The following is a 26351-nucleotide window of genomic DNA, read 5'->3' on the forward strand; positions in this document are numbered from 1 at the left end:
CTAAAAATGAACCATAAATGATATAGTTACTATAAACCAAACAAATAAAATACATGGTTACCTTAAACCAAACAAATAAAATATCCAAGTGCAAGGAACGTCAGCTTTGGTTTTGTATACAATGTCCATCAGTCAGACACCTGCCTACCAGAAACTAGAGCCCCGATGGGAGTATTGCACAGGCACTACACTAAGGTCAAGTGTGTGGTGGTGGCTGCCTGACGATGGCATTACCTGGGCATACCATCACAGCAGACGGAAGCTCCAGGGTCACTGTTCACTGCAGCACAGCCAGGAACAACCACTGAAAGCAGTCAAATAGTTCCCAACAAGTGCCTGTTGCCGTCCACATGCTCTGCTATGGCTACGCTCTACAGTTTAATGCCCTCCTGTATCATAGCGATAAGATGGTGGCTTGATCACGGAGGGCCCTGCTGGGACCTGATGGAAGCTAAAACGCAGCGTGTCAAGATTGATAGGATTCAACATTATGCCACAACTCTGCTGCAGGGTAGAAACACGCCTAAGTTTGTCTTTTTTAATATGAATGTGATGGCAAGACCTGGCATGGTGCGTCACAGGGATTCATATCGAGGTCTACCCTCTTGAAAGTGTGTCTTTAAATGAGAAATAACAGCAGCCGACATACAGAAATGAACTCCAAGAGGCAAAACAGAGTTTCCTGTGCTTGTACCCTATTTGTCACACATTTATTTAGGCAAGTAGTCACGGACAAAGATAAAGTTAGAGTTTGCTTTATTACAATCAGTTTCATTGTTGCTAAGCCAGAATCCTTCACTTGCTAAAAGTAGCTGTTCATAATTATATGCTAGCTTGCCCAGATAATGTTATTTAACCATGAAATGAATCTACTTTATACCACATGACAAAATGAATGTTTATTTTGTTCATTCATTGCCTGCCTACACGCACGATCTGTGGTATAAATGTCAATAGGCAGTTTACCATTACTATGACTTATATGCTAGCTTGGTGATTAAACATTGTAACCGGATCAGCTTAACTCTTTCATGCACGATGTCCTTATTTGGGGCAAGGTTATTATAGTTTTGCATTTTTCACTAGTTTTGACTTTTTGTTTTCAATTTCAGTTTAGTTTTAATTAGTTTTTAAAGCGGGTTTGCTAGTTTAGTTTATTTTTTATTTTTTGAAAATGCTTAGTTTGAGTTTAGTTTTTATTAGTTTCAGTATTAGTTTTAGTCTTTACCGCAGAATGCAACAGACCAAGGGGGGGCCTGTCAGGGAAGCTTCATTTTTTGCTTGCAACACAAAATGCTCAAAATGAATAGTAGGTACAAGCTATAATAAAAACTCAACAAAACATACCATTTAAAAAAATGTCTTCACTTAGGACAGATAAACAGCCATCCACAAAAGACAACTATGTAAGATGTGTGTCAGTCAGAATTGCGCATGTCCTGTCAGGACAGGAGACAGCGAGACAGCGAGACGGTGAGGCAGCGACGAGCTGTGCCTCATCTCAGATTGCGCAATCCCTCACAAACTGGGTTGAGCGCATGCGTAGAATCTATTTAGTCTTGCTGATCCACAGTGAAAAAGCACGGAGGGGAGGCAAACAGTAGCTCTGCCTCAATGAAGGGAGCGTGCAAGAGCCCACCGGTCGGGTTTATGCTTGTTGCCGTTGCTCTTCTTCTACACTTATATTTGACCTTGACTGCGAAAATGGAAGATTCTATAGCTAAGCTAAAACATTTCTCTAAACTGGACTTTCAATCAAAACGTGAAGTAATCAATAATAGGAGACCAATGCCGTAGCTAAAAGGTATGCCTCGTAGAATCATGACTATAAATGTGAAACATAATTGTTAATGATACAAATATTCTCGTATTTATTATTATTATAATTATTTAAATCCGAGGATGTCTGTAGAGTTGATGTGAACGTAATCACCAACGATTTCTCACAAACTGAGCCCTACCCACTAAATGCCCCTTCTAAAACGGAACGGCCCTGTGCGGCATCTAGTGGTTTTTTGAGGAATTGCATTTAAGAAAACTCTGGGCGATTTACGACTGCTATTTAGTGTTCTGAAATTCTGGTCCAAGTTCAGAACGAATCCCAGATGAGAAAACTTTCATGAATGCCAAATTTGTCCCGAAAACCGCGTAAGTGGAGTTCAGAAGAAATGTCTTCCTAACTTCTTCTTAACTGCGTTCGAGAATGAGGCCCATTATGCCTGATTGACGTTCGCAAACGTCGTCACCATGGTGCAGTGGCGGCGCCAGAGATTTCTTTCTGCAGGTGCTATGGGGGTGCTCAGCGGTTTACCGAGGGTGCTATGAAATTAGGGTGATAGCATATGTGTCACATGGTTCTCTACTACAACACCTCCCCACATATCGTCATATCTGTTTACATGTTTGCTCTCTGAAGCGTCTTTGTGGTCCATGAAAAGCGCCATACAAATCGATTGTATTATTATTATAATTAGGGCTGAAACACACCAAACGGCAGACACTTCAAAAACGCCTTGGCAAAGTGCGGCGGGCAAAACATTCGCAGGATCACCAGGCTGTTTTGCCCGGCGCCTAGGAAGCGGAGCTGCGTGCGCAACCTGCCTGGGCCGAGTGTGACATTGATGAGCGGTGCGCCTCCGCACCTTGCGCTGGAAAGTTGAGAATAGTTCAACTTTTAAGCGCATCTAAAAAACGTTAGGAAGACGCAACGCGTGGCGGAGAAAAGGCGCACACGCAAGGCGCGCCGTACCATAGGAAAAAATGCATTTGCTAGCGTCACGTTTTTAGAAACGCGTTTGGTGTGTTTCAGCCCTTTGGCTGCTTCCAACGGACGCGCACATAGCCGTGTTCCTCTGCGACGGTCACTGACAAAATGCATGCAGCATGTTATAGATTCCGCAATCCCAAATACTTCACTTACTTCAGTGGGGGTTAAAGTTGGCGCCAGATGACCACCAGGTCACCACTACCATGTCTGACAAATTAAACTAAACATAAATAGTTCAATACATTCTAAACTAAAGAAGGCAAATTAGAATAGCAGATAGAATGAACTAAAACAGTCAAAGAGTCAGAAATGCTTTCAAAAAGTATATATGATTTCAGGTCAAAATCAATAAAAACATAGAAGCTTATGTATACCTGGCTAGCACAGACAGACTGCTCGTCCTAGGCTAGAATCTCTGATTTTGACTTTGACAGTGCACTAGCTCTCTTTCTCCTTCAATGGTCAGGAAACGTCAACGTCCACGCATGCGACGTGTCTGTGTCGTGCTACGTGAACAATCTGTTCATTTCAATCTGTTATTATTTTCTTTTGTGATTGAAATATTATTATTACACAATAAATTAAATTAAGAACGCAGAATTAAATTAAATAACAATAATAAATAAACCATTATTGTCTTGGGGGTGCTATGGGGGTGCTATGGCTAATCCAGGGGGAGCTATAGCACCCCCTAGCCCCCCCCCTGGCGCCGCCCCTGCCATGGTGATAGCCTGGCGTTGTTGGCAGTTAGCGAGCATGGCGGAGGCTCCAGGAAAGAAGGCGAAACCCTACCATTTCCATCCAGAATGGGAGGAGGAATTCATCTTTACCTTGGTAACAGACAAGTGTGTGTGTATGTTGTGCCACCAGCCACAGCCATCACACTGACTTGAGTCACATGACTTCTGATGGCATTGTAATGGGTCACAGAGCTGAATTAGTTGCACTGACTGAGAATGTTGTCAGTGTTGTGTTGTGTGTGTTGTGTAACTTCAGTTGATAAATACAACAGTTAATATTGGTAGTTCATCCAGCCTGCTCATTGCAAATGTGTTTTTTCTTGTTCATATTGTGTGCGGTTAACAAATAATTTCCTTTATGTTGCACTGAAATTAAGTCATTTAGTGTGTTCTTGGTCACATCAATTTGAAAGCTGGACCAAAGTGTTTGATTTCATTCAATTACAATTAGGCCAAATAAAAAGCCTCAAGTTGTAAGTACAGTCTGGATAGTCTTTTTCTCTCAACGCCACAATAGGTAGATCTTGCCTGTCACCAAGGCAGAGGTCAGGAATCGTGGGCTTAAAAAGGTTGGTGACCACTGACTGCTATCTATGAAATACATTGACAAAGACGAAAACTAAAGACATTTTCTGTATAATTCTATTTTATTTTAGTTAGTTTTGTAAAGACACAATACAGTTTCAGTTAGTTATCGTTTTTTTAAAAAGCCTCGTTTTTATTTGTATTTCAGTTAACGAAAAAAATAATTCTCACCTAGTTTTCGTTTTTTCGTTAGTTTTCGTTTACGATATTAACCTTGATTTGGGGACAGTTAATTTAACTCCATTTCGGAGGTCTTGGATAAGGTTCGTTGAAGGTAAGTTGATTTACCAGAGTTTTAAAGAGCGCTCATCTTTAGTCACGGGTGGTCAGCCTTGTGGTGGTAGTCTGCAGGAAGACAGATATTAACAACAGTCCTGTATACGAGTAGAAAACCGACTATAGCCGTGACGTCTGCTTGTGAGAGCCTCTGACTGTATTTACTGTGTTCTGCACCTGCTCACCTCACTCGTCTCACTTTCACCAACTTTCTGTCCATATTCCACCAAATTTCACCATGTGTGCTTCTATATGTGATGACGAATTACATCCCTCCTCATCAAAGTTACTCTTTTCAGAAATATTATTATGGCTTTCGTTTCATTTTTTAACAAAAGGAAAACCTTTTCAGTGTTTACTGAAGTAATATCTAAAATGTCTGTTTCACATGCACATTTTTTCAGTCATATTGAAACATTTTGCTCATATTGAAATGTTTTTTTTTAATTTACATTTCTTTTTCCTCATGTTTTAAAGGACTTAACAATGATGGTAAAATGTATTTTTTTTAAATTGGTGGAAAAAACGTAACTGAAACACGGTAGGCTGCCGAGTCATCGTGTTAACTGGTGATTTTTCACGTTTTCTATTAATTTTAGGTAACCCTTCTCCAGATGCTGACGGCCGCAGATTCATTCATTTTTACGAATACCATCTCGAGTGAAATCAGAACCGATATAACCGCATACATGTCAAATAAGCAAACATAACCTCTGAATGTAGTCTGAATATTCATGTTTGAGTGGTCTGCGGACTGAAATATGAACAATGAAATATGTACTAGGAACAAAATCCTCAATCATATCGAGTTTCTACGCAATGAACCACAAAAACGTCATAGATCAAATAGTGTTACATATACAGACATTTGACCGCTGTACCATTCAGGTGTGTTTGTTAACTGGTGGCAGTCACAACTCTGGCAGAACGTCGGCTATTGCTGGCAGAGTCATAATATGTCGATGTTGCACTTTGTCCTCTTTTGTAAATGTGCACGCTACAATTCAAGTTGTCTTGTTAGCGAGCAATAGGCAAATGCTGTATTGCATCCATATGATTGAATGTTGAAATGTTAATATTGAACAGTTGCTAACCACTTTAATTTAAAAATATTGACACATAAAAAGTCGTTGCAGAATTTCCTTAACAGTCGCATACCTATAAAAAAAAAGGCCAAAGAAGGAATAGCCTACTTGTTGGAGATTCACAGTAGGCTACATTCCAAACTAACCGGATGATTCAAATTAACCGTTCGGGACTCATATTTGGAGGAAACACAATGCGATACGTGTTACGATAGCCTACGTGCCCAACAGAAATCCATTAGAAAACATTTGACCTCCAAAAACGTTTAATAACTTACCGAGTGTCGCCATTTTAGTTAGGACGACCTGCCTTCTGAGGCTGCTGAGTAAGTGAAAGTTTCAAAGTGGAAGTGACACAAAAAGCCTGAAAGGTAGAGGGGACAGAGTATCTGTGCATACACACTGAGACACATACAACGCTGTTGAAGCATTAACAAACCAACCAACCAACATGCCTGACTGTGGAACCAGGTCCCATGGAAAAGCCATTGGCAAAACCTTCTAGTCGGACTGGTCAGACAAGTTCCAACGTTCCAGAAACCCTACTGGCTCTGCCTGCTTTAGCTAGCTCTGAGGAACACAATGAGTCTCTGGTAGTAGACACACCCAATGTTCCTGGCTCCAGTTCAAACATGTGTGCCTCACAACATGTGCAGAGGAACTGAAAACACAGGAGCACTTAAACCTCTGTCAAGTCCATCTCTGTTTTTTTTTGGGGGGGGGGGGGGGGGGGGGGACACTGGGTAGTAAACACAGGTTTACAATCTCCCTGGCACAGACCACTCCAGATGTGGTGATTAACGCTCGCCCTGTGTTTGTTCACTGAGGCCAGGAACCAGAGGAGTTAGCAATCATCTGGACTCAAACGCTATTAGTTTCCAATCAATGACTGGCATCTATCTTCCTGTCATCACACAATACTTCATATCTCACATATACATCCATTTTTTTTAAATCAACACACAGTACAAATATAACAACACATTTTGATGTTTACACAGTAGTGTTAGCTAAATTACATATTAGCACAGATGTGAATATGCATGTAACTGCCAGAGAGTTTTTGTGTTTATTATTTTTGATTAACACATTTTCTTGATTATTTTATTTTAAGCATACTGTTGAGGTAATGTACATTTGCCATTATTACTGTCATTATGTTTTTATGGATATTCAAGTATAGTAATTGGAATGTGTTGCACTGGGGAATAGTATTGATGACACACACTTGACCAAGCAGGTGGCAGCCACGGCAGTCCTGTGTAGTATGCTCATACATCAGCATCATTAGTGCTCATTGATAGTTAAGAAGTTAAAGTTTAAGGTTAAAAGAAAGCTAAGAAAATGACAACAAGTTTCACCTACTCCCTTTGGTTGTGCGGCCAATGAGGTATGTGTATATGTCATTTCAATTTATATTACGTTTAGCTATATGTTTCATTGTGTAGTGTGTAAATTCATATGTTTTATGTCTTTTTAGTTCTCACGGCAAAGCAAGACCTTATGTATGTTGTACATACAATAAATTGCCTGTCAAAAGAATTCGCAAGTTGTCATTGAACCGGGGGGAGCTACAATGCATCAGAGAAAACTAGATCACAAAAAAGATTTTCTGCAGAAGGATCAGTCACACAGAGCAAGCAGTCTGTGAGAGTCAGATTAATTCTCTCATAGGCAGATTCATTCTCTCACTCCCGTTCACTTTTCTTTCATTTCTTCTTTCAATTACTCTGTCCATCAATTCCTCCTCTTTTTTCTACTTTTTTGTCAGCCTTCTTTGACTTTACAGTCCTCCATCCTCCCTCACACTCCATCTCTCTTCTTCACTTCATTTTCGGTCCTTCTTTCAGTATTTTCCCTCTTCACTCTCTCTTTACTTTCTTTATCCATAGCCACTCTTGTTCACTCTTCTTTCGTTTCTTCTTTCACTCTTAGTCACTCTTCTTTCTTTCTTAACTTTTGCATTTCATGCACTGGTATTTCCTTCAGGAAATGCATATTCTAGTTAATCTTTTTATTTTAAATCAAGGGATGATTGAGACAATCATCTGAAGCATTTGCCATAGGATCACAGGACTGGTTTGTAATTGTCAAGGACTAAAACATGTCATGTGACGGTGTCATCCCTGGGCTCATATATTGTATGTATCTGCAATAAAGACTGTATATTGTATGTATCTGCAATAAAGTAAAAGTGTAATCATGAAATGCTTTATTTGTATTATTGCTGGTTTGGGACATTGAGCTATATTAAAACATGCTAAGAAATGTGATCAGTGTTCAATCCTTTTATCTGAAGATCTCAGTCGTCCAGTATTATTATTAATAATAATGCATTTTATTTGTAACGCATGTTCATCAACATACCCTTGTATTTTTCATTGCTTTTCTTCATCTGGTCCTTACATTTTACATTTAGTCATTTAGCAGACGCTTTTATCCAAAGCGACTTACAATGTATACACCTTTATTTTACATTTACACTGGTGGCACACTGCACATCAGGAGCAATTAGGGGTTCAGTGTCTTGCTCAAGGACGCTTCGACAGGGAATCGACTTCTTTACCTCCTGTACCACTGTCGCCCCAGTGGTCCTCAGGCCATGCCTTGCTATTCAGCTTCAGTGAGTGGGTTCAGTTTCTGAGCTAGCTGAACCCATCATCTTGTCTGTTTGTTACAGGGACATTTCTGAAAAAGCACAGTCTTCCTGTTATTTAATTGGAAGCAAAAAAACACTCTTAAAAATGCTTAGAAGATGTCCTGTGATGTGAATAATGTTCTCAGATGGAGAACACCGGAGAAGAGGGATCTGGGCTTCATGTTTCAATGCAGTAGTAAGGAGTGATGTTAAACTAGAGAGCTAACTTGATCTAAAACTAGAGAGCTAACTACCTAACAGGTATGCAAAAGCCTTACAAGCTGCACAGAACAGTTGCCACTGATTAAAGCTTGTGACGGCCCCTGACAATGTCATTTTCTCAATCTTTGGCTTCACCTCCTGGTAACACACAGCCAGCTAGAGGTCTAAAATCCAACAAGCACGTCTATTTTCATCCCCTGTATTTGTCATATGTTAACATATGTAGAAATGATCAATGTCACCCCTACTAAGGCATGTCTGACCCACGCAATTCATGGACACAATGCTAGGCTCAGACCTGGGGTTAGCATTTATAAGCACACCTCATAGAACAATGAAATCTGTCATGCACAATCCAACTATGAAGCAATTCATTACAAATCCCACAATCCCACACTCTCAGACCCTGTATAAATGTTTTTCAATCTTTGACTCCACCTCCTTGTAAAACACAACCAGCTAGAAGTCTCAAATTAATGGATACATATTTTTACATATGTTTTACATATGTTTTACATATGTGTATGTTTTGTTATGTAAAAATAACATACGCCCCATAAGCATATATCATATAGATCAGGGGTTCTCAAACTTTTGCAAGCTGGGCCCCCCCAAAGCTGGTTAGGGGTAGTTGGGGCCCCCCCGCCGCCCGCGGCCCTCAACTACACCACCATATATAGATAGATAGATAGATAGATGGATAGCATATTGTTATTGATAGACCTGACATGTCAAGGTTAGGCTTTTGTTATTGTTAGGCCCATACAGACAATTATTATTACTATGTATTAATAATATTTGTATTGTTATTATTATTACTATTATTATTATCATTATTATCAGTAGTAGTAGGCCTATTAGTAGCCTATTAATATTAGCAGCTATGTGAGCCTGCATGCTTTCTTATTATAATAATCATCATTATTATAACCATCATTGTATTATTATTATAATGAATGATTATCGACCAATTATTATATTATCAGAATTATAATAAGTGTTATTATTGCTATTATTAGGATACTGTTATTATTATGGGCCTCTTGTGATCTTTACAAAAAAAATCTTACAGATCTGTCAATGTGAGACATGAGCCTGCTTTGCCTTGCAAAGGTCCTCAAATCTTGGGGCTATGTTTGACAAACATATCCTCAGGTCATCCTCGATCTGTGCGCGGTTGCGGTATTTAGTTTTGAGCTCAGTCAGTTTTGAAAAGCCTGCCTCGCACAAATATGTCGACGCGCAAAGGAGGAGCATTTTTAAGGCTATGTCGCAAAGCTGAGAGTATACCGGCATCATTGCTACCCAGGATGACGAAAGAGAATAGGTGGTAAACAGATGCTTAAGTCAGTGGTTCTCAAAGTGGGGGGCGCGAACACTCTCCAGGGGGGGTGCGATGTCACAGAGGGAGAAAAAAAATGACCGCCGACCTGTCACTGGTTAGTGAAAGCTCCCTCAGTGGCGAAATGCAAGGGGCTGGACTGACACAAACAAATCAATTACTGTTTAGTTCCTGATCCACCAATCAAAACGGAGTCTTGAACGCACGTTGCGCCTACGCTTCCGAGTATAAAAGTAACTGTATGCATGGTTAGCGGACACCCTCACTGAGATAACACTCTGCAGAGTTTGTTCGATTTCCCTTTTTTGCTTTATCATTGAGCTATTCATTGCTTTATAAACAGTCTTTTTAAAGACTCACTCCTTAGTAATACCTAACTGCACTTGCAGTAGGTCTATTCGTAGCCTATACTAAGGAGTAATTTGCTCCACAGTCTTTTTAAAAAGCTCGTAGCCCCGAGAGCTAGCCTTCTAGCTAGCTAACTTCTTCCAACTGCAGCTAGCCATTTTCTCCTTAACACCTACCTTTACATTTTTTGATCATCCACCGTGTTACAACAAATAAAACACCAGCATTTGAATACTATTCTGTGCTGTCCCTGTCTACATAGTGTACAGTTCGTTTTGTTAGGAACCATTGCCTAGCACAGCCTTATCCATTATACGTGTGCAAGTTGTTCACAGCCACACATACAAACACACTCACAAGACCACGACGTTGAAATTAGAACTGTATTAACTTCACACACACACACACTGTATCAGCAAACAAACACAACTATGGACAAGTTTCTGATTCGTAAAAGTCAGGCAACCGATGCGCCAGTTGCGAAGAAGCCAAAGCTTCGCAAATATGACGAGAGCTATTTGCAGTTTGGTTTTACCGTCACTGGCACGACTGAGCAACGTCCTCAGTGTGTTTTGTGTGCCGAGGTGCTGGCAAATGACAGCATGAAGCCAGGCAAATTAAAAATCAGCTGCTGATCACCCTTCAGCGCTGAAGAATCAGTTTGGGTCTTATTTCAAAGACGACTACCGTTCATTCGCCTGGGTTCGGGATCCATTTCTCTGCTCAGCAGACGAGCTGTCAATAGACATGCAAGAGCAGCTTATTGAGCTGAAGAGTGACAGTAGACTTAAGCCAGGGGTTCTCAAACTTTTGCAAGCTGGGCCCCCCCAAAGCTGGTTAGGGGTAGTTGGGGCCCCCCCGCCGGCCGCGGCCCTCAACTACACCACCATATATAGATAGATAGATAGATAGATGGATAGCATATTGTTATTGATAGACCTGACATGTCAAGGTTAGGTTATTGTTATTGTTAGGCCCATACAGACAATTATTATAACTATTTATTATTATTATTATTATTGTTATTATTATTATCAGTAATAGTAGGCCTATTAGTAGGCTATTCATTATTATCACCATCATTATGTTATTATTATTATAATTAATGATTATCGACCAATTATTATAATTCATTAGGATAACGCAACGGGGGGGGGGGGGGGGGGGGTCTACAAAACTACAAAATCTACAATCTACTATGATATTTTTGAAGACAGATCTTTTTTAAACATTATTTTCCTTTAATTTTAGATTTAGATAATGTTAGACCATTCACAAAATCAAGACATTTAATTCAGAATGGACTTGTTGGCCGGTGCAAACATCCCTGACATTCCTACTACTGTTTTACCAAAACATTCAAATATGTACATTTACATTTAATGACTTACTCTTTTATGTATTTATTTCTGTCCTAAATCCAGTTAGTTATTCTATACTGCTGTGCTCACTTAGTGTTCAATATGCATTTTCATTTTTAACTTTATTTCAGTCTATTACATTTTGTTTTACCACTGTGCTATTATCTTTTTCTTTGTACATCATGTTGTTAAAGCATATTAAAAACCATGTCAACCAAGTGCTGTTACATATTTATAATTGTGTTGCAATGTACATAATCATATAGTTATAATGTATCAAGGTATCAATGTAAGCGTTAGCAAATGAATTCAGTTAATAAAACAGTTTAGTTTATATGTATATTTGTAGTGCTTCCTTTTAGTGCTTTGACCTTGATAGTTAATGGGATTACTACTTCACTTTTTGAATGATGCTCAATGTTATAACTTTTTACGGCAGTGAAATTTCTTCGAGCAGTGTTTTCAAATGTTTGTGTCTGGTAAAAATTTCTAAAAATAAAGTCGATTTCTTAAGTTAAATAAACATGACTGATTTCATGTAATTGAACAGATGAATATAAAAAAATGTTTAAGATGGATTTTTAGGAAAAAAGGAAAAAGTTTGGCTATATTGGATGTGGACTGTTCTTTAGTGTGCAAAAATATGTTAAAAACAAATGTACCTGAACATCCCATTAAAGATTGACATAATCCATCTTGTTATTACTTCTCATGCCCAAAAAATTTAATTTGTGCCATTTTACCATCATCTGGGCCAAAATCCTTTCGTATTCTCACCATGAAATACTAAGATGATTTTCATGATTACTGGAAACCTGACATTTCATCCTAAAAGCTCATGACAGTGTTTCTCTCCTAATCTAGACTATATTCGCTATGGGACGCTGCTGTAGTCTCTCCACCCGATCTACCTGTAGAAACCCTCAGCCAACTGCACCCACCGCCACCGCACTGCCATACACTTACTCTACCCCATACCAGCATTTTTATACAAATACATATTATTGCCACCACCGACATGTTTCTCTGTTCCTACTCTCCTTACCCCTGTAACAGTAACCCTATGAGCACAGTGTATACTGTCACATGCCAGGCTCTCTGCATGCAACATGAATGGGAGTTCCACACACAAAGTTATATAATAAAACGGATTTATTAAAGTATAATAGAAACAGTCAGTATAATTGTCAGAACCAAAAGTGTGGTGCAAGCGGGTGTCTAAGTAGTGTACACATGTCCAACAAACAAACATAAACAACAGGTCGAAGAGAGGGAGCCTCCTGCACTCTGCGCCAAGGCCTTCTTATGTTGCAGCTCATCAAGGCCTCATTCGACACACCTGCGCAGATTCTGCTACTCAGCTGTGGAAAGACACAGCACTGATAGCAGGGGGCGGGGCAGACCAGGCTGGGTCGTGACAATACCCACTAAACTGGTCTTGTATGTATCATGTATATGGGGCATTCTCCCGAATTGGTGCAAAGTGCGGTCCCTCAACAAGAAAAACTATTTACAAAACAATTAAGTATTCAGCCATAGATATGAACTAAGAATATGTTATGGTCAATTATATCAAGGCATTAAATGAGATAGTGATAAGCTAAATATATACAAAATCATCATTTATAGGGTACTTTCTATTGGGAAGTAGCTGTCCCCCACCCTGACATCTAAATTTCAATAAACATGGTAGTGACATGATCATTTCGGTAGTGACAAAATGGAATGGTAAGTAGTTCAATCCCATCATTTTGAAATAAATGTGTTATGTGGACTAAATTAGTAAACATGTAGATAATGCTGATTTCTATCTGAAATTGTTCAGGGGAGAAAGAATCATAAGACACCAAAATGCCAAAAGGAATTAGAAAAAGTGGAGCAGAGAGGCTGAGAGAATACCGACAAAGAGTGAGGGATGACCCAGTAAAACACCAAGAATATTTAAGGAAGGAAAGAGAAAGAAATAAGAAACGAAAGGAAGAAGGAAAGTTGAAATGTATCAGCGATTTATCCAACAGGGAGCAAAGGAAGGTCAGAAAATCATGGAGGAAAAGACAGCAAAAGCACAGGGTGTTGGTTAAAAGACAGAGCGAGATGGAGACATTTTGCATGGCTTCTACACCACCTAGCACTTCTTATGGGGCTGATCAGAGGGCAGCCCAGAGCACCTTTTGGAAGATTTTGGGAGAGAAATGAAAGCCAAAGTGTGCAAGCACCTCTTCAACATCCATCACCAGTACACACAGCTACAATTCCTGCACAGATCTCTGAAAGAAGCTATTCTTCACATTGACTATGTGTAACGGTGGTCAAGCAACGGGGAGACGGAGGCGAAACTGTTGAACTTTCTTTTATTTTCCTTTAGAAAATAAATCAAAACATTGCCTTCAGGCTTTGGTGTGAACGTACAGCATCCGATCAAAAGCATAGGCTTCTCTGCTGATTACTTCAGTAATAGAAAATATGTACAAAACTTTTAACTTCCCATACACAGTGGAATGGGCATAACTGTAGCCTAAGTGCACAGAGTTACAGCACTTCATTCAAACCTATTTACATTATGGAGCCACATACCTTTAGAAAATAAATCAAAACATTGCCATCAGGCTTTGGTGTGAACGTACAGCATCTGCACAAGCAAAATATAAAGCGTTACATATAGGCTACGTCAATATCCTATTGTACACTATCAGCGCTTGCTAGCCAGCAATGCGCCAGACAGAATGTCTGAACACATGTAACGATAGCTAATTAACGTTCGGTAAAACTCACTAACATTCACTGTCATAATAATAATAATACTTCATACTTAATACTTAATACTGTAATGAAATGACGTTATGTGTGATGTGTTAGGAATGTTTTGACATGACTCTTGTATGGGGGGAGGGATCTAAGGGATGAGCTGGCGGTGTTAATTAATGGGCTACACCTGGTCATTGATGAGAGTAAACGTGGAACATAATCAGTGTTGAGACAACATGGATAAAGGAAGACCACAGCGAAAGGTGAGGTGTCTGGGAAGCGGTGCTAGATTGCCTAGTCGAGCTGCATTCAAGGTGTAGGGGTGGTTGCCGTTCGCATGCTGCTTAGGGCTGCCCGCGGTGAAGACTGGGATACCTGTAGCTAAAGCTGGGGAAGAATTAGGAGTGCGTTGGCTGCTTCTCAGTTAGGGGTTTTTCCGCTGGCGTTACTGGCTGAGACCTCACGAGTGCTGGATCGGTGGTTTCTGTCTCTCCCCTTACCGATCAGTGCCCAAGCGCAGACCCCGGGGGAGGGTCTTGTAACTCGGGAGAGTTAAGTTTTGATCTCTATTCTTTTGTGTGTGTGTGTGTGTGTGTGTGTGTGTGTGTGTGTGTGCGTGTGTGCGCGTGCGTGTATGAGTGTGTTTTAACCTGACGGCGTAGCCAGTTTATGATCTGGGGTGGGAGGGTGAAAAGAGACGGTGGCTTTGTGTGTAGCCCGGCTGGCGTCTTGTGTGTGCCTATTGCAGTGCCGTGGGAGTGTGTGCAGTGCCCTACAGCGGTGGTGTGTGTTGGAACTTTATTTATTGTGGTGTGTTGTATTGCTGTGTAACCCGCCTAGTTTAGGGCCTTGGGGTAGTCGTTCAGTCGAGTAGCACTGAGGCTTACTGACTTTTAGTAACCTGACCTGATCCGGCATTTCTGGTAGCCGTATGAATTGACTGAGTAATGTGTATAATAATAAAGACTTAACTATATCTAAAGTCCGTGTACAGCCTCGTTCTGTGTGCATTCTCCCAACCAAAAGAACCTGACTACAAATTAGGTTTATTACAATACGTAATAATACTTTCAATGCATGTTTAACTAAACAGTTAAATCCATGCATGTTATATTGAACAGTACATTTAAAGCATGGACGTGGCTAGCGGAGTTTACAGCTAGTCGGGAACATATCAGGTACAGTGCTTTGTACAGTCAACCTACCCGATCAAAAGCATAGGCTTCTCTGATCGGGTAGGGAAGCAGCACTGGACTACACGCATCAGATCTGCAGTACACCATATGGCCAAAGGTGGCTCCCATTCACACTTTTTAAACAAGGCAGTTTAATTTTGGCGAAAATCATATAAAACCATACACTACATTTTTAACTCTGTTACATATGCAGAAAACTGGCAGTGCAAATATGCAAAGGAGGTGGTGCAGCAAGTCCGTTCGGGAGCATCCGACAGGCAGACTACACTGTGTACACCACAGATTGTACACTGACATTCTGTGCCTTGTCACCTTCGATGAAGCATGATCCTCCTGTCATTTGGGCTCAGCTTCTACCAGTTCTTAAGTTCCTGAATTATCTGAAGTTCCTGAAGAACCATCCTAGGATCCAAAACTCTTCTTCATCAGAAGATGGGCCGAACATGCAATATAGAGGAAAGAAGAACTTCTATCTCTTGAGCACCATTCCTTTCCAGATGGGATTTACCGCTGTAAACTACAGTTTCCTGGACGCTGGTCACGGGAAAGGGCCTGCCGATGGCGTTGGAGCCACCATGAAGAGAACTGCTTGTACTTTAAATGGTTCTGGATGAACAAAATAAAATATTTGTCTTCAAAAATACAATTATTCTATTGACCACAAAACATTTGTGTTTGTAATATTCCCAACCTAAGGCATGTTATGAGTCAAGATTAAGCAATAAGGTTGAGGAAATATGATACAACCTTGCAAACAAAATACTGTGCTCACTACCGAAAACAGTGCAGTCACTACCGAAACAGTGCAGTCACTACCGAAACACTGGATGTTTTGTAAAAAATTAAGTATATTAAGTTATCAACTAAAATGTTATGATACTGATTGGTTTAATGTATGTTCAATTTCATCAATCATCAACTCTGGAATCAATATGATCAGTATTTTGCATTTTACAAAGAAATATTGCACTTAGATTGTGATGAATTGTATAAATTGAACTTTGATTTAATTGTGAAAACCTTCAAGAAATATTTGTAAAAATACTCTTCAGAGAAGGGAAGGAAACACAATCTGAACAGGTTAATAATAATACTTTTTTACTATAGTGTATTACTATGTTTCAGTAGTGACAATTTTTGGGAGAGGAAAAACATTCCAACACATTCTGAAAATACAATATAAAAATTGACGGTTCATTTACTAGATATGTGTACTTTAGATATGGTACAATATATATACGGACAAAGTTTTGGGAATAAAACATACAAAATTTCTAAATATTTCCAACCTGACTTTGAACCAATTCGGTAGAATGGCCCATATTCCACCGGATGTCTGTATATATATATTATGTACATATATCTACCAAATGCATGCTGTGTACAACACTTGTTGTTTCCCTTCTCCTTCTGCCACACAACCCTCCCCCATCCCCCCTTCCTATCTCCACCCGGCCGACCTCAAGCAGATGGGTCCCCCCTTTGCTATGGTTGTTTGGGGTTTTGCTATGGTGCTGCTTTGGTGGCCAAAGGGGATACTAGGATTTTGCTCTGGTAATTGAAGTGGTTGCTAGGGTGTTGATAGGTTAGTAAGGTTAGTTGCTATGGTGGATGCTGAGGTATTGCTATGATGTTTGCTATGGTATGGCTATGGAACTTATAGTGCTTTAGTGGTTGCTAAAGTGTTCTTATTGTAGCACGTAAAGTGTGCAGTGACTTTTATTTTGAAACAGTGATTGGGACGAAGAATACGAGAAAAACATGAAACTGACTTTTGGAGGGGAGATATACAGGGTTAGGGTTAGATACAGATATATACAGATATACATTGGAGGAAGCTAGCCACTAGGTTGGCCGGTCTGTAGTTAGGATGTGGTGTGCAGCCCGTTGAAGTGCTCAATAAACTGTCAAGCTCATGAATTCAACTAAGTTCTGTATCAGGTGTATGTTGGATAACCCCCAGATATTTGAACCATTACACTGGTAGCAGCAATGGTGACCTTTTTAGCTATTCTGACCTTTTTCTCTTTTTATACCACGTTACATTGGGCTGGCTTAGGCTAGTTATATTGGGCTGGCTTAGGCTAGTTACATTGAGCTGGCTTAGGCTAGTTACATTGGGCTGGCTTAGGCTAGTTATATTGGGCTGGCTTAGGCTAGTTACATTGGGCTGGCTTAGGCTAGTTACATTGGGCTGGCTTAGGCTTGTTATATTGGGCTGGCTTAGGCTAGTTACATTGGGCTGGCTTAGGCTAGTTACATTGGGCTGGCTTAGGCTAGTTATATTGGGCTGGCTTAGGCTAGTTACATTGGGCTGGCTTAGGCTAGTTACATTGGGCTGGCTTAGGCTGGTTACATTGGGCTGGTTTAGGCTGGTTACATTGGGCTGGCTTAGGCTGGTTCCATTGTTTTGTGTTCCTTCTCCACTGACGTGTTACTCCAAATAACTATGCCTCAGTCAAAGCTAGCCTGAGCACAGTTTTGAACAGACTGCCCTTCACAGCCACGTCCCAGACGTATCTCAACGCGAACCCTTGAACAGACTGCCCTTCACAGCCACGTCCCAGACGTATCTCAATGTGAACCCTTGAACAGACTGCTCTTCACAGCCACGTCCCAGACGTATCTCAATGCGAACCCTTGCCAACCTTGGGAACTGTCCCATTAGAGGATCATGAATCTTGGTTTGTTGAAGAAATGCAGGAAGATAAGTAGGTCTACTGCTTCCTACATGAAGATAAACAGGTCTACTGCTTCCTGTGCGTTGTCTTCTGAGGGTGTCTCAGTTCATTTCCTTAGATATTAAAATATAAAAATTGTGCTGCATTGTGAAACCAGAAATTCAAGACCGTCTAAATTCATCTCTTTCTACTCAATCGTTGTATTGATGTTATTATTTATGATTTATTATTGTGCTTATTTATGTATGATTGTTTATTGCACTTGTGCATAATGTTGCTTGATGAGTTTCGTTTTTGGACTGGATTTTCTGGAGTCATACAGTTAGGTACAGTAAGCAGGCTCACAGAGACATGATTTCCCATAGAATAAAGCAGAGAGCAAACTCACAAAGAATATATATATTTATTTGTCAAATGTGATGGTGAATTTGTTATGTCATCATGAGAAATAGTTTAACTTAAGTAGCTTCTTCAGAGGTACTGCCCTTTAAAGTTTCAGTTTAAAGATTTGACTTCTGCACATCATGGAAATAATGGTAACATTGTTTTCATGTTGTGAAAAAAACATTTGGAAAAATATATTTGTCTGTTAAAGTCCTTTGGCATTTGTTTTCAGCCTGTGATTTGCTAAAATTCATTGTGTAGCTTTAATCTACATATACATTTGCTAAACAGTACACTACTAAACATATACATTTGTGCTACTATCCACTAGCTACTGTCTTTAAAGTAAGGTCATCATAATTGTATAGGAAAAATGGCTGAAAGACATCATGTTAAAAATATATATACAAAAAAATCTATTCTATCTATGATAATACAAAATAATATGACACAACCTGAAAAGCCCTTTCAGTGCTCAGACTGTGACAAGCTGATATATAAATTGGAATCATCTTTTTTCTTAGAGGTCAAACACACACAACCAAGTCCTTTCTATACCGACGATACTCAAATTTACATTGCCCTCTCACCCGCTGACTATAGTCCGATTGATTCCCTATATCACTGTATCTCACTGATAAATGACTGGATGTCCCACAATTTTCTGCAGCTAAGCAAGGACAAAACAGGTAGTTGTTTTTGGTTCCGGCAAAAACGAGAGAATTAAGGTCAGTGCCTATCTAAAAACCCTATCACTACAGACTACAAATCAGGCCAGAAACTTGGTTGTTATATTAGATGCTGACTTACACTTTGAAAACCACATTCATTTACTAACCAAGTCAGCATATTACCACCTAAAAAATAAAGCAAGGATTAGAGGCCTTCTATCTAAGCCAGACCTGGAAAAGCTTATCCATGCTTTTATCTCTAATAGACTAGATTACTCACAAAAAAATACAACTACATCACACCAGTTCTCAGATCTTTGCACTGACTTCCACTGTGCAAGAGAGTTGAATTTAAAATAGTTTTATTGGTCTACAAAACCCTAAATGGTTTGGGCCCAAAATACCTCCTAGATCTTCTTACTCCCTATCAACCATCAAGAACCCTTTGGTCGTCTGGAAAGGGACTCTTAACTGTTTATAGACCTAAGACAAAACATGGTAAAGCATCATTAAAATATTGTGCTTCTTATTCCTGGAACAAACGTCCAGAAACACTTAGATGTGCCCCAAATGTTGCTATTTTTAAATCAAGGCTCAAAACGTTCTTGTTTTGTCGGGCTTATGAACACTGATTTGCTTCACTGATTTGCTTGCTACAGGAGTACCTGTCTAAACTGTGAGTTAAATGTGAGCACCTTTATTCCATATGATTATGTTTATCCAGTACACTTACTTTTTAATCTTTTATTTTTATGTTTATCATCTTATTTTTACTTGTTTTACTTTACTCTTATTTGTATTGTCGTTCCTGTTATTGTGTATGTAAAGCACATTGAGTTGCACATGGGCATGAAATGCGAAATATAAATACAGTTGCCTTGCCTTGCCTTTCCCTGTCTGGGTGTTGCCATGGCTACGAATCATGATTGACTGTGTGGCATTTTATTGTCCTCATTGTTCTCCATGCTCTGCTTGGTTTGATTTTACTGAATAAAGACATTTGTATTATTTACCATTAACAGAGCCCAGAACACTCACAAAGAATGGAATATTTCACGGTGCAGAATGCACTTGATTTACATCTGGAAGGACGCAATTTTGACAAATTCTAGGAAATATCCTATATATATATTTAAACATGGCTGCACAAAGGAGCGAAGGAATACATGCTGACATTAACAGGCTAGAACGATCAACCTGCATTCAATATATCAGCATTGGTTTTACACGTCAGATTCAACAGCTTAGAAAGATCTCTTGATCTTTCACTCCTGTCTTCCTACCATTTGTACCCGTATCTTTTGGTGAGATCAACTTTTGACTTCAACAGAATCACCAGGTCTTTGGCATTTATGCGAGACTTGGGTTCATATTCTATCAATGGTTTCACAATGTCATGAAGAGTAGGCTGTAATCTAGTCAGAGCAGGAGGAGTTTCTTTAGTATAAAGAAGCTCACGCAGCTCTTGCATGCTGCTGTAAGACCAGGCCTGAGAGTTGGTGAACATCTCCAGAAGAGTGATGCCAAGAGACCACATGTCTGACATGGTGCTGCAGTTCTTACACTCTACGAGGCATTCTGGGGCCATGTAGCGTGGAGTTCCACCCATTGGGCCACAGAGAGCCCCTGATCGGTCTTCTCTCGTCATCGACACCGTTTCCTTCAGGTTCGCCAAGCCCCAATCAGTCAGGTAGGCCTTTGTGTTGTCTGCTGCAATCTTGTTAAAATATACATACAATTATTTTGTAGTTAAATGTACAAAAATCTGTAAAAACCTGCTTCTCAGGTCTAGAACATTTATATCTTGATATGCCATAATTCTACAGCTCGATAGCTTTAAGAATAAATATGGGGATTTTATGAATATGAAGTCGAAATATATAGTATCCCCATCCCTTAAAACATGAGGTTCAAGTACTAACCATTATATTTGCTGGCTTCAAATCTTGGTGGATGATTGTTTTTCCATGTATGTACTCAACAGCCATGGCAATATCTAAAGCCACAAACAGCTTATCCTCGTCCTGCAACTTAAAGTATTATAGAGCAATATTTTTTTAGGAGTTCTTTACTCTGTAGTAATATTATTTACAGTGGTGCAAGAAAGTCTGTGATAAATGTCACCTAAAATGTGACCAACTCTTCATCTCAGTCATCAAAACTGATAAAGAGAAGCCAATGGGATATTCAAAAAACTGTCCTCTCTTGACCAATCCAACATGAAATGATCATGATGTGAAAAAGTCTGTGAACCCTCCCTCCAGTATCTGGTGTGAACCCCTTGCACAACAGTGACTATAATCAAACATTTCCATGTGCCATTCAACACTCACACATAACAGTTGACAGTCATTGGCCTTCCTTTAGACAACAACTCTAAACACAGAAGTACCAAAGAATGGTTAAGGCAGAGGGCATTTTGCAGTTTGAAACAACCAGGTCAAAGTCTAGACTCCAACAGAAATGCAGTGATAGAACATGAGGCAGGGGGGTCCTGCAAGAAAGCCCATTATAACCGAGTACCCCAGTATGGAAGAACGGGCCAAATCCTCCCAACTGCTGAGCAGGATTGATCAAGAGCTCACTGATTGATAAAGGTGTTCACACCAGTCATTTGAAGAAAAGGTTCACATACTTTTCACCCTATGGTCAATTAATGTGGGATCAGTTAGTCCTAAAGAAATAATCAAGTAGCATTTTTTTTACATCTATTGTGAATGAATATTCTAATTGCTTCTCTTTTTTATTTTAGTTTTAATGTCTTAGATTAAGATCTGATTACACTTTAGGTCATATTTATGCAGATTTTCCGGAATCTCTAAGAGGTTCTCTAACTTTCTAGCACCACTGTACATATTTCTCCAAACACCCAATATGATGATGCACTACCTTGATGGGAGTGTCTTTGTGAAGAACCTCCTGCAAGTTGGCTCCATGGATATACTCATTAGCAATGAGGACGTGTGTCTCACTTCTGGCTACAGCAATCATCCGAACGATGTTGGGGTGAGACAAACGCCTGAAGAAAGAATTGCAAAGACTTTATTTTTATGTAAAAACATTTTTGAAATAAGAACTGATGGCTAATCATTCAGGCAGCATATGTTTACTGTATGTATTCGAATATTTAGTTGTTCAGATGTCTTAAATTGTCTCCAGAATGACTGTTAAATAAAATGCATAACAACCAATGTATTTGTCACGTCTACACTGAATCCTGTTTTGATCACACACACCTGGCACTCACCCATCTCACCTCCTCACTCCCCTCACTGCGGTGTCTGCTCTCACGCATGGAATATACCGCAAGTTTCCTTAGTCCACAACACCCAGGTCGTTTTGTGTTCAAGTTTAGTCAGAGTTATTCCTTGTTTAACCTTTTGGGGGTTGCAGTTTCGGATCCTGATCTTTTGTGCTTTTTTTAGATTAACGTTCTTTTTGGCCTCACAAACTGTGTAGTAGGCTAACGTTACGGTTTGAGTGAATGGTGAGCGCGATACGGCGAAATGGATGATAAAAAGCTTCTGAATGGAAAGTTTACTTTTAAAAGTTGTGTTGTGCAAAAGAAGCGAGCTTCACTGTTGTCTGAAAATGTCAACAGGCAGCTGGCTGAAAGCAAAGAAGTAGTAGGCTTACCTTTTATTGGTAACCTAACTGTTACGGTTCATTGTTTCTGAAATAAGAGGCCTGACTGCTATGTTCCCAGCAAACTTGAAAAAAAAGAAAATATTAAGCCATGGTTTAACTGCACTATAGGCTGAGTCCTTGTGTACCTGAAATGTGCACTTTATAATTTTATTTTGTACCGCCCTGTTTGGCAATGTTGGTTTTCAATAAAATAAAACATTTGCTTAAAGCAAGCCAATCCACTTTTCCATGTTGATAAGGGCCTTAAAATAAAAATAAAATGATGGAAAAAAATTAATAAACGAAGGGACATTTAGAATAGATACAAATGTGCGATTAATCGCGATTAATTTTGAGTTAACTATGACATAAATGCGATTAATCGCGATTAAATATTTTAATCGTTTGACAGCACTACTTCTGAGCTTTTATCCCGATTTTGCTTTTTGTTCCCGTTTTTTCCCCTGTCCCTTGGCTGTGATTGGTTCAATAAACTTCCAACTACCATCAATCCGTGTGTCGTCTAATGTCTGTGACAGTATTAGTTTACTGATAACTACCACAATGGCATGAATGTCAATTCCATAGTGTATGAGTCCCACTTCAATGTAAAACACGAAGGCGTACGTACAAATGTATACACACATATGGTCTTACCAAGGTATAATTAATTCATTTGTAGTCACTGGATTGTCTCCTATTTCTATCATCTTTACAGCAGCAGGAGTTCCCTGGTACGATCCTCTGTAAACTGTTCCATAGGAGCCACGTCCGATGCGTTCATCATAATTCACAGTTATTGTCGACTCCTCCACAAATGGAACTTTTCTTTCAAAGACTAAAAGAAAGGGGTACATGAAAACATACAAAAGATTATATTTATAAGGATTAAGGATTATTATGTGTATTATGATACATATGTACTGTACCACTTACCATGTTTTATGTGTTCATGAGTAATTCATCATTTTATGAGAGCTTGATTTGAGCAACTGATTTACTGATTTGTATTTATTAATGAAACAATGTTTGAGGATACTTCAACAGGAAGTTAACTTTGGGAAAAGAAAAAATTACTTTACACTAACCATTCCCCTCAGCACATGGTGCTTTTCTCTTTGCTGGTCTCAAGGGAGGCTTCTGTTGTCCAAAGCCTTGAACAGAGGCAGCAGTTCGCTGCTTAAAAGGCTTTATGAGCTCAGATTCAAGTCCTGATTTAGTAGAGTAATATCCAGTATCTCCCCTTGAGAAGTCATCAGGTAGGCCTTCTCTAACTGTACACACAGGGAAAATATGGAATTAATAAAAGTCAGGCACAGTCAATCAATATTAAAGCAGTATAATTCATTTCCATATAATATCTGTATTTCATCAACAAATTTCATATTATGTTAAACTTAAATATACATCTATACAAATCACAAGTGGGGAATTTTTATGACGTGAAAAAATATACTGACAGTTAGGAGGGTTATCCATACTCCGCTCTCCTCTGTTTCCTGCCACCATCTCTTCTATCTTCTCCAGCAGTTCTGTCACCTGGCCACCATCACTCTTGGTATTATCTACAACATGATACCTGTTCCCACATTTCTCTACAACCCACTGCAGAGCCTTTCCTTCTCTCTCGATGTGCTGCTCAATGGTTGTGTTTCCCAGCCAGTCCCCACAGGTGAACAGCACTATAGTGTGACTCCAGACTCTCTCACCCAGAAGCTCCAGGCCTTCCTGCACTGATCTTCTGTGTGTCTCTGGGAATGAATCAGTCGCATCAATGACCAGCAGTACAGCATGGGGTCCTGGAGGACACAGAGACACACTGAGGGCAATCTCTTGTTTATCACGTTCAGGAGTGTACTCTACAGGGAAATTCCAACCCCATCCGGGTGCCTCCACTACAGTGATGTGTCTCCCTGCTGTTACTCTCTCTCTCTTCACACACTCAGCTGTTTGTCCTGAGGTATCAAACTCCTCTCTTCCCAGGATGGTGTTTCCTGATGAACTCTTCCCAGCCCATCTGCTTCCCATCAGTACAATCCTCATGTCTGAGATATGTGGAGCACCACCTGGAAACAGACATCATGACACTGCTAAAGACATTGAACACCATGCAACATCATATGAATGCACCTGCCTATGGTTTTACAGTAACAGAATAATCATCCACATTGTCAAATGAACTATGATCTTGTGTGTGTTCATGCATGTAGACGTGTTTCAGGATTGATTGCTTTGTGTTTCATGACAATGAGGGAGATCTGGTAGCTCTTGCCTCATGTGTATAAAAGAATATTACAAACATGAATGTGTATATGATTGTGTGTGTGTGTGTGTGTGTGTGTGCGTGTGTGTGTGTGTGTGTGGGGGGGGGGGGTATTTGTTTAATTGTATGAATGTATTTGTGATGAAAGAGAGAGAGACAGATGGATAAATAGATAGATAGAAATAAGGAGAGAGAGAGATAATGAAGGAGGGAGAGAGAGAGAGAATGAATGAATGAATGAATTAAGTAAATAAGAGCTGTGATATGTACATTTCTAAGTCAGACAGCTGAACATTTCTCTCACCTGATGATCTGAGAGTCTCTCTGTGATTCTGCACCTTCCTCTTCCTCTCCTCTGCTCTTCTCTCGTCCTCCTTCTTCCTCATCATCAGTTCTTTCAGAATCTTTGCATCAAGGTCAAAGTGATGGCCTCTGTTTCCTGCCACCATCTCTTCTATCTTCTCCAGCAGCTCTGTCACCTGGCCACCATCGCTCTTGTCATTCTCTACAACATGATACCTGTTCCCACATTTCTCTACAACCCACTGCAGAGCCTTTCCTTCTCTCTCGATGTGCTGCTCAATGGTTGTGTTTCCCAGCCGGTCCCCATGGGTGAACAGCACTATAGTGTGACTCCAGACTCTCTCACCCAGAAGCTCCAGGTGTTCCTGCACTGCTCTTTTGTTATTCTCTGTGAATGACTGAATCACATCAAAGACCAGCAGTACAGCATGGGGTCCTGGAGGACACAGAGACACACTGAGGACAATCTCTTGTTTATCTCGTTCAGGAGTGTCCACTACAGATTGATCGTAAAACCATCCGGGTGCCTCCACTACAGTGATGTGTCTCCCTGCTGTTTCTCCCTCTCTCTTCACACACTCAGCTGTTTGTCCTGGGGTATCAAACTCCTCTCTTCCCAGGATGGTGTTTCCTGATGAACTCTTCCCATTCCCTCTGCTTCCCAGCAATACAATCCTCATGTCTGAGATATGTGGAGCACCACCTGGAAACAGACATCATGACACTGCTAAAGACACTGAACACCATGCAACATCATATTAATGCACCTGCCTATGGTTTTACTGTAAGAGAATAATCATCCACATTGTCAAATGAACTATGATCTTGTGTGTGTGTGTAGATGTGTTTCAGGGTTGATTGCTTTGTGTTTCGTGACAATGAAGGAGATCTGGTATCAGTTGCTTTATGTGTGTACAAGAATATTACGGGGGGGGGGGGGGGGAGTATTTGTGTAATTGTATGAATGTATTTGTGATGAGAGGGAGAGACAGATGGATAGATAGATAGATAGATAGATAGATAGATAGATAGATAGAAATAAGGAGAGAGAGATAATGAAGGAAGGAGAGACAGAGAGACAGAGAGACAGAGGGAGAGAGAGAGAGAGAGAGAATGA

General features: G+C 39.9%; 1 protein-coding gene across 1 annotated transcript in view; it reads right to left on the reverse strand.

The window, feature by feature from the left end:
• Positions 1-26040, reverse strand: part of LOC105907849 (GTPase IMAP family member 8-like) — a 35195-nt gene extending 9155 nt beyond the window's left edge. Inside the window, exons 1-2 of the mRNA XM_031574919.2 lie at positions 26018-26040; positions 25236-25846 (exon numbers count right to left, since the gene is read on the reverse strand). Coding sequence (XP_031430779.2) covers positions 25236-25846; positions 26018-26040 — 634 coding nt within the window. The remainder of the gene's footprint in view (positions 1-25235; positions 25847-26017) is intronic.
• Between the last annotated feature and the right edge of the window lie 311 nt (positions 26041-26351).

Source organism: Clupea harengus, chromosome 10 (assembly GCF_900700415.2).
Source record: "Clupea harengus chromosome 10, Ch_v2.0.2, whole genome shotgun sequence".
NCBI classification, from domain to species: domain Eukaryota; kingdom Metazoa; phylum Chordata; class Actinopteri; order Clupeiformes; family Clupeidae; genus Clupea; species Clupea harengus.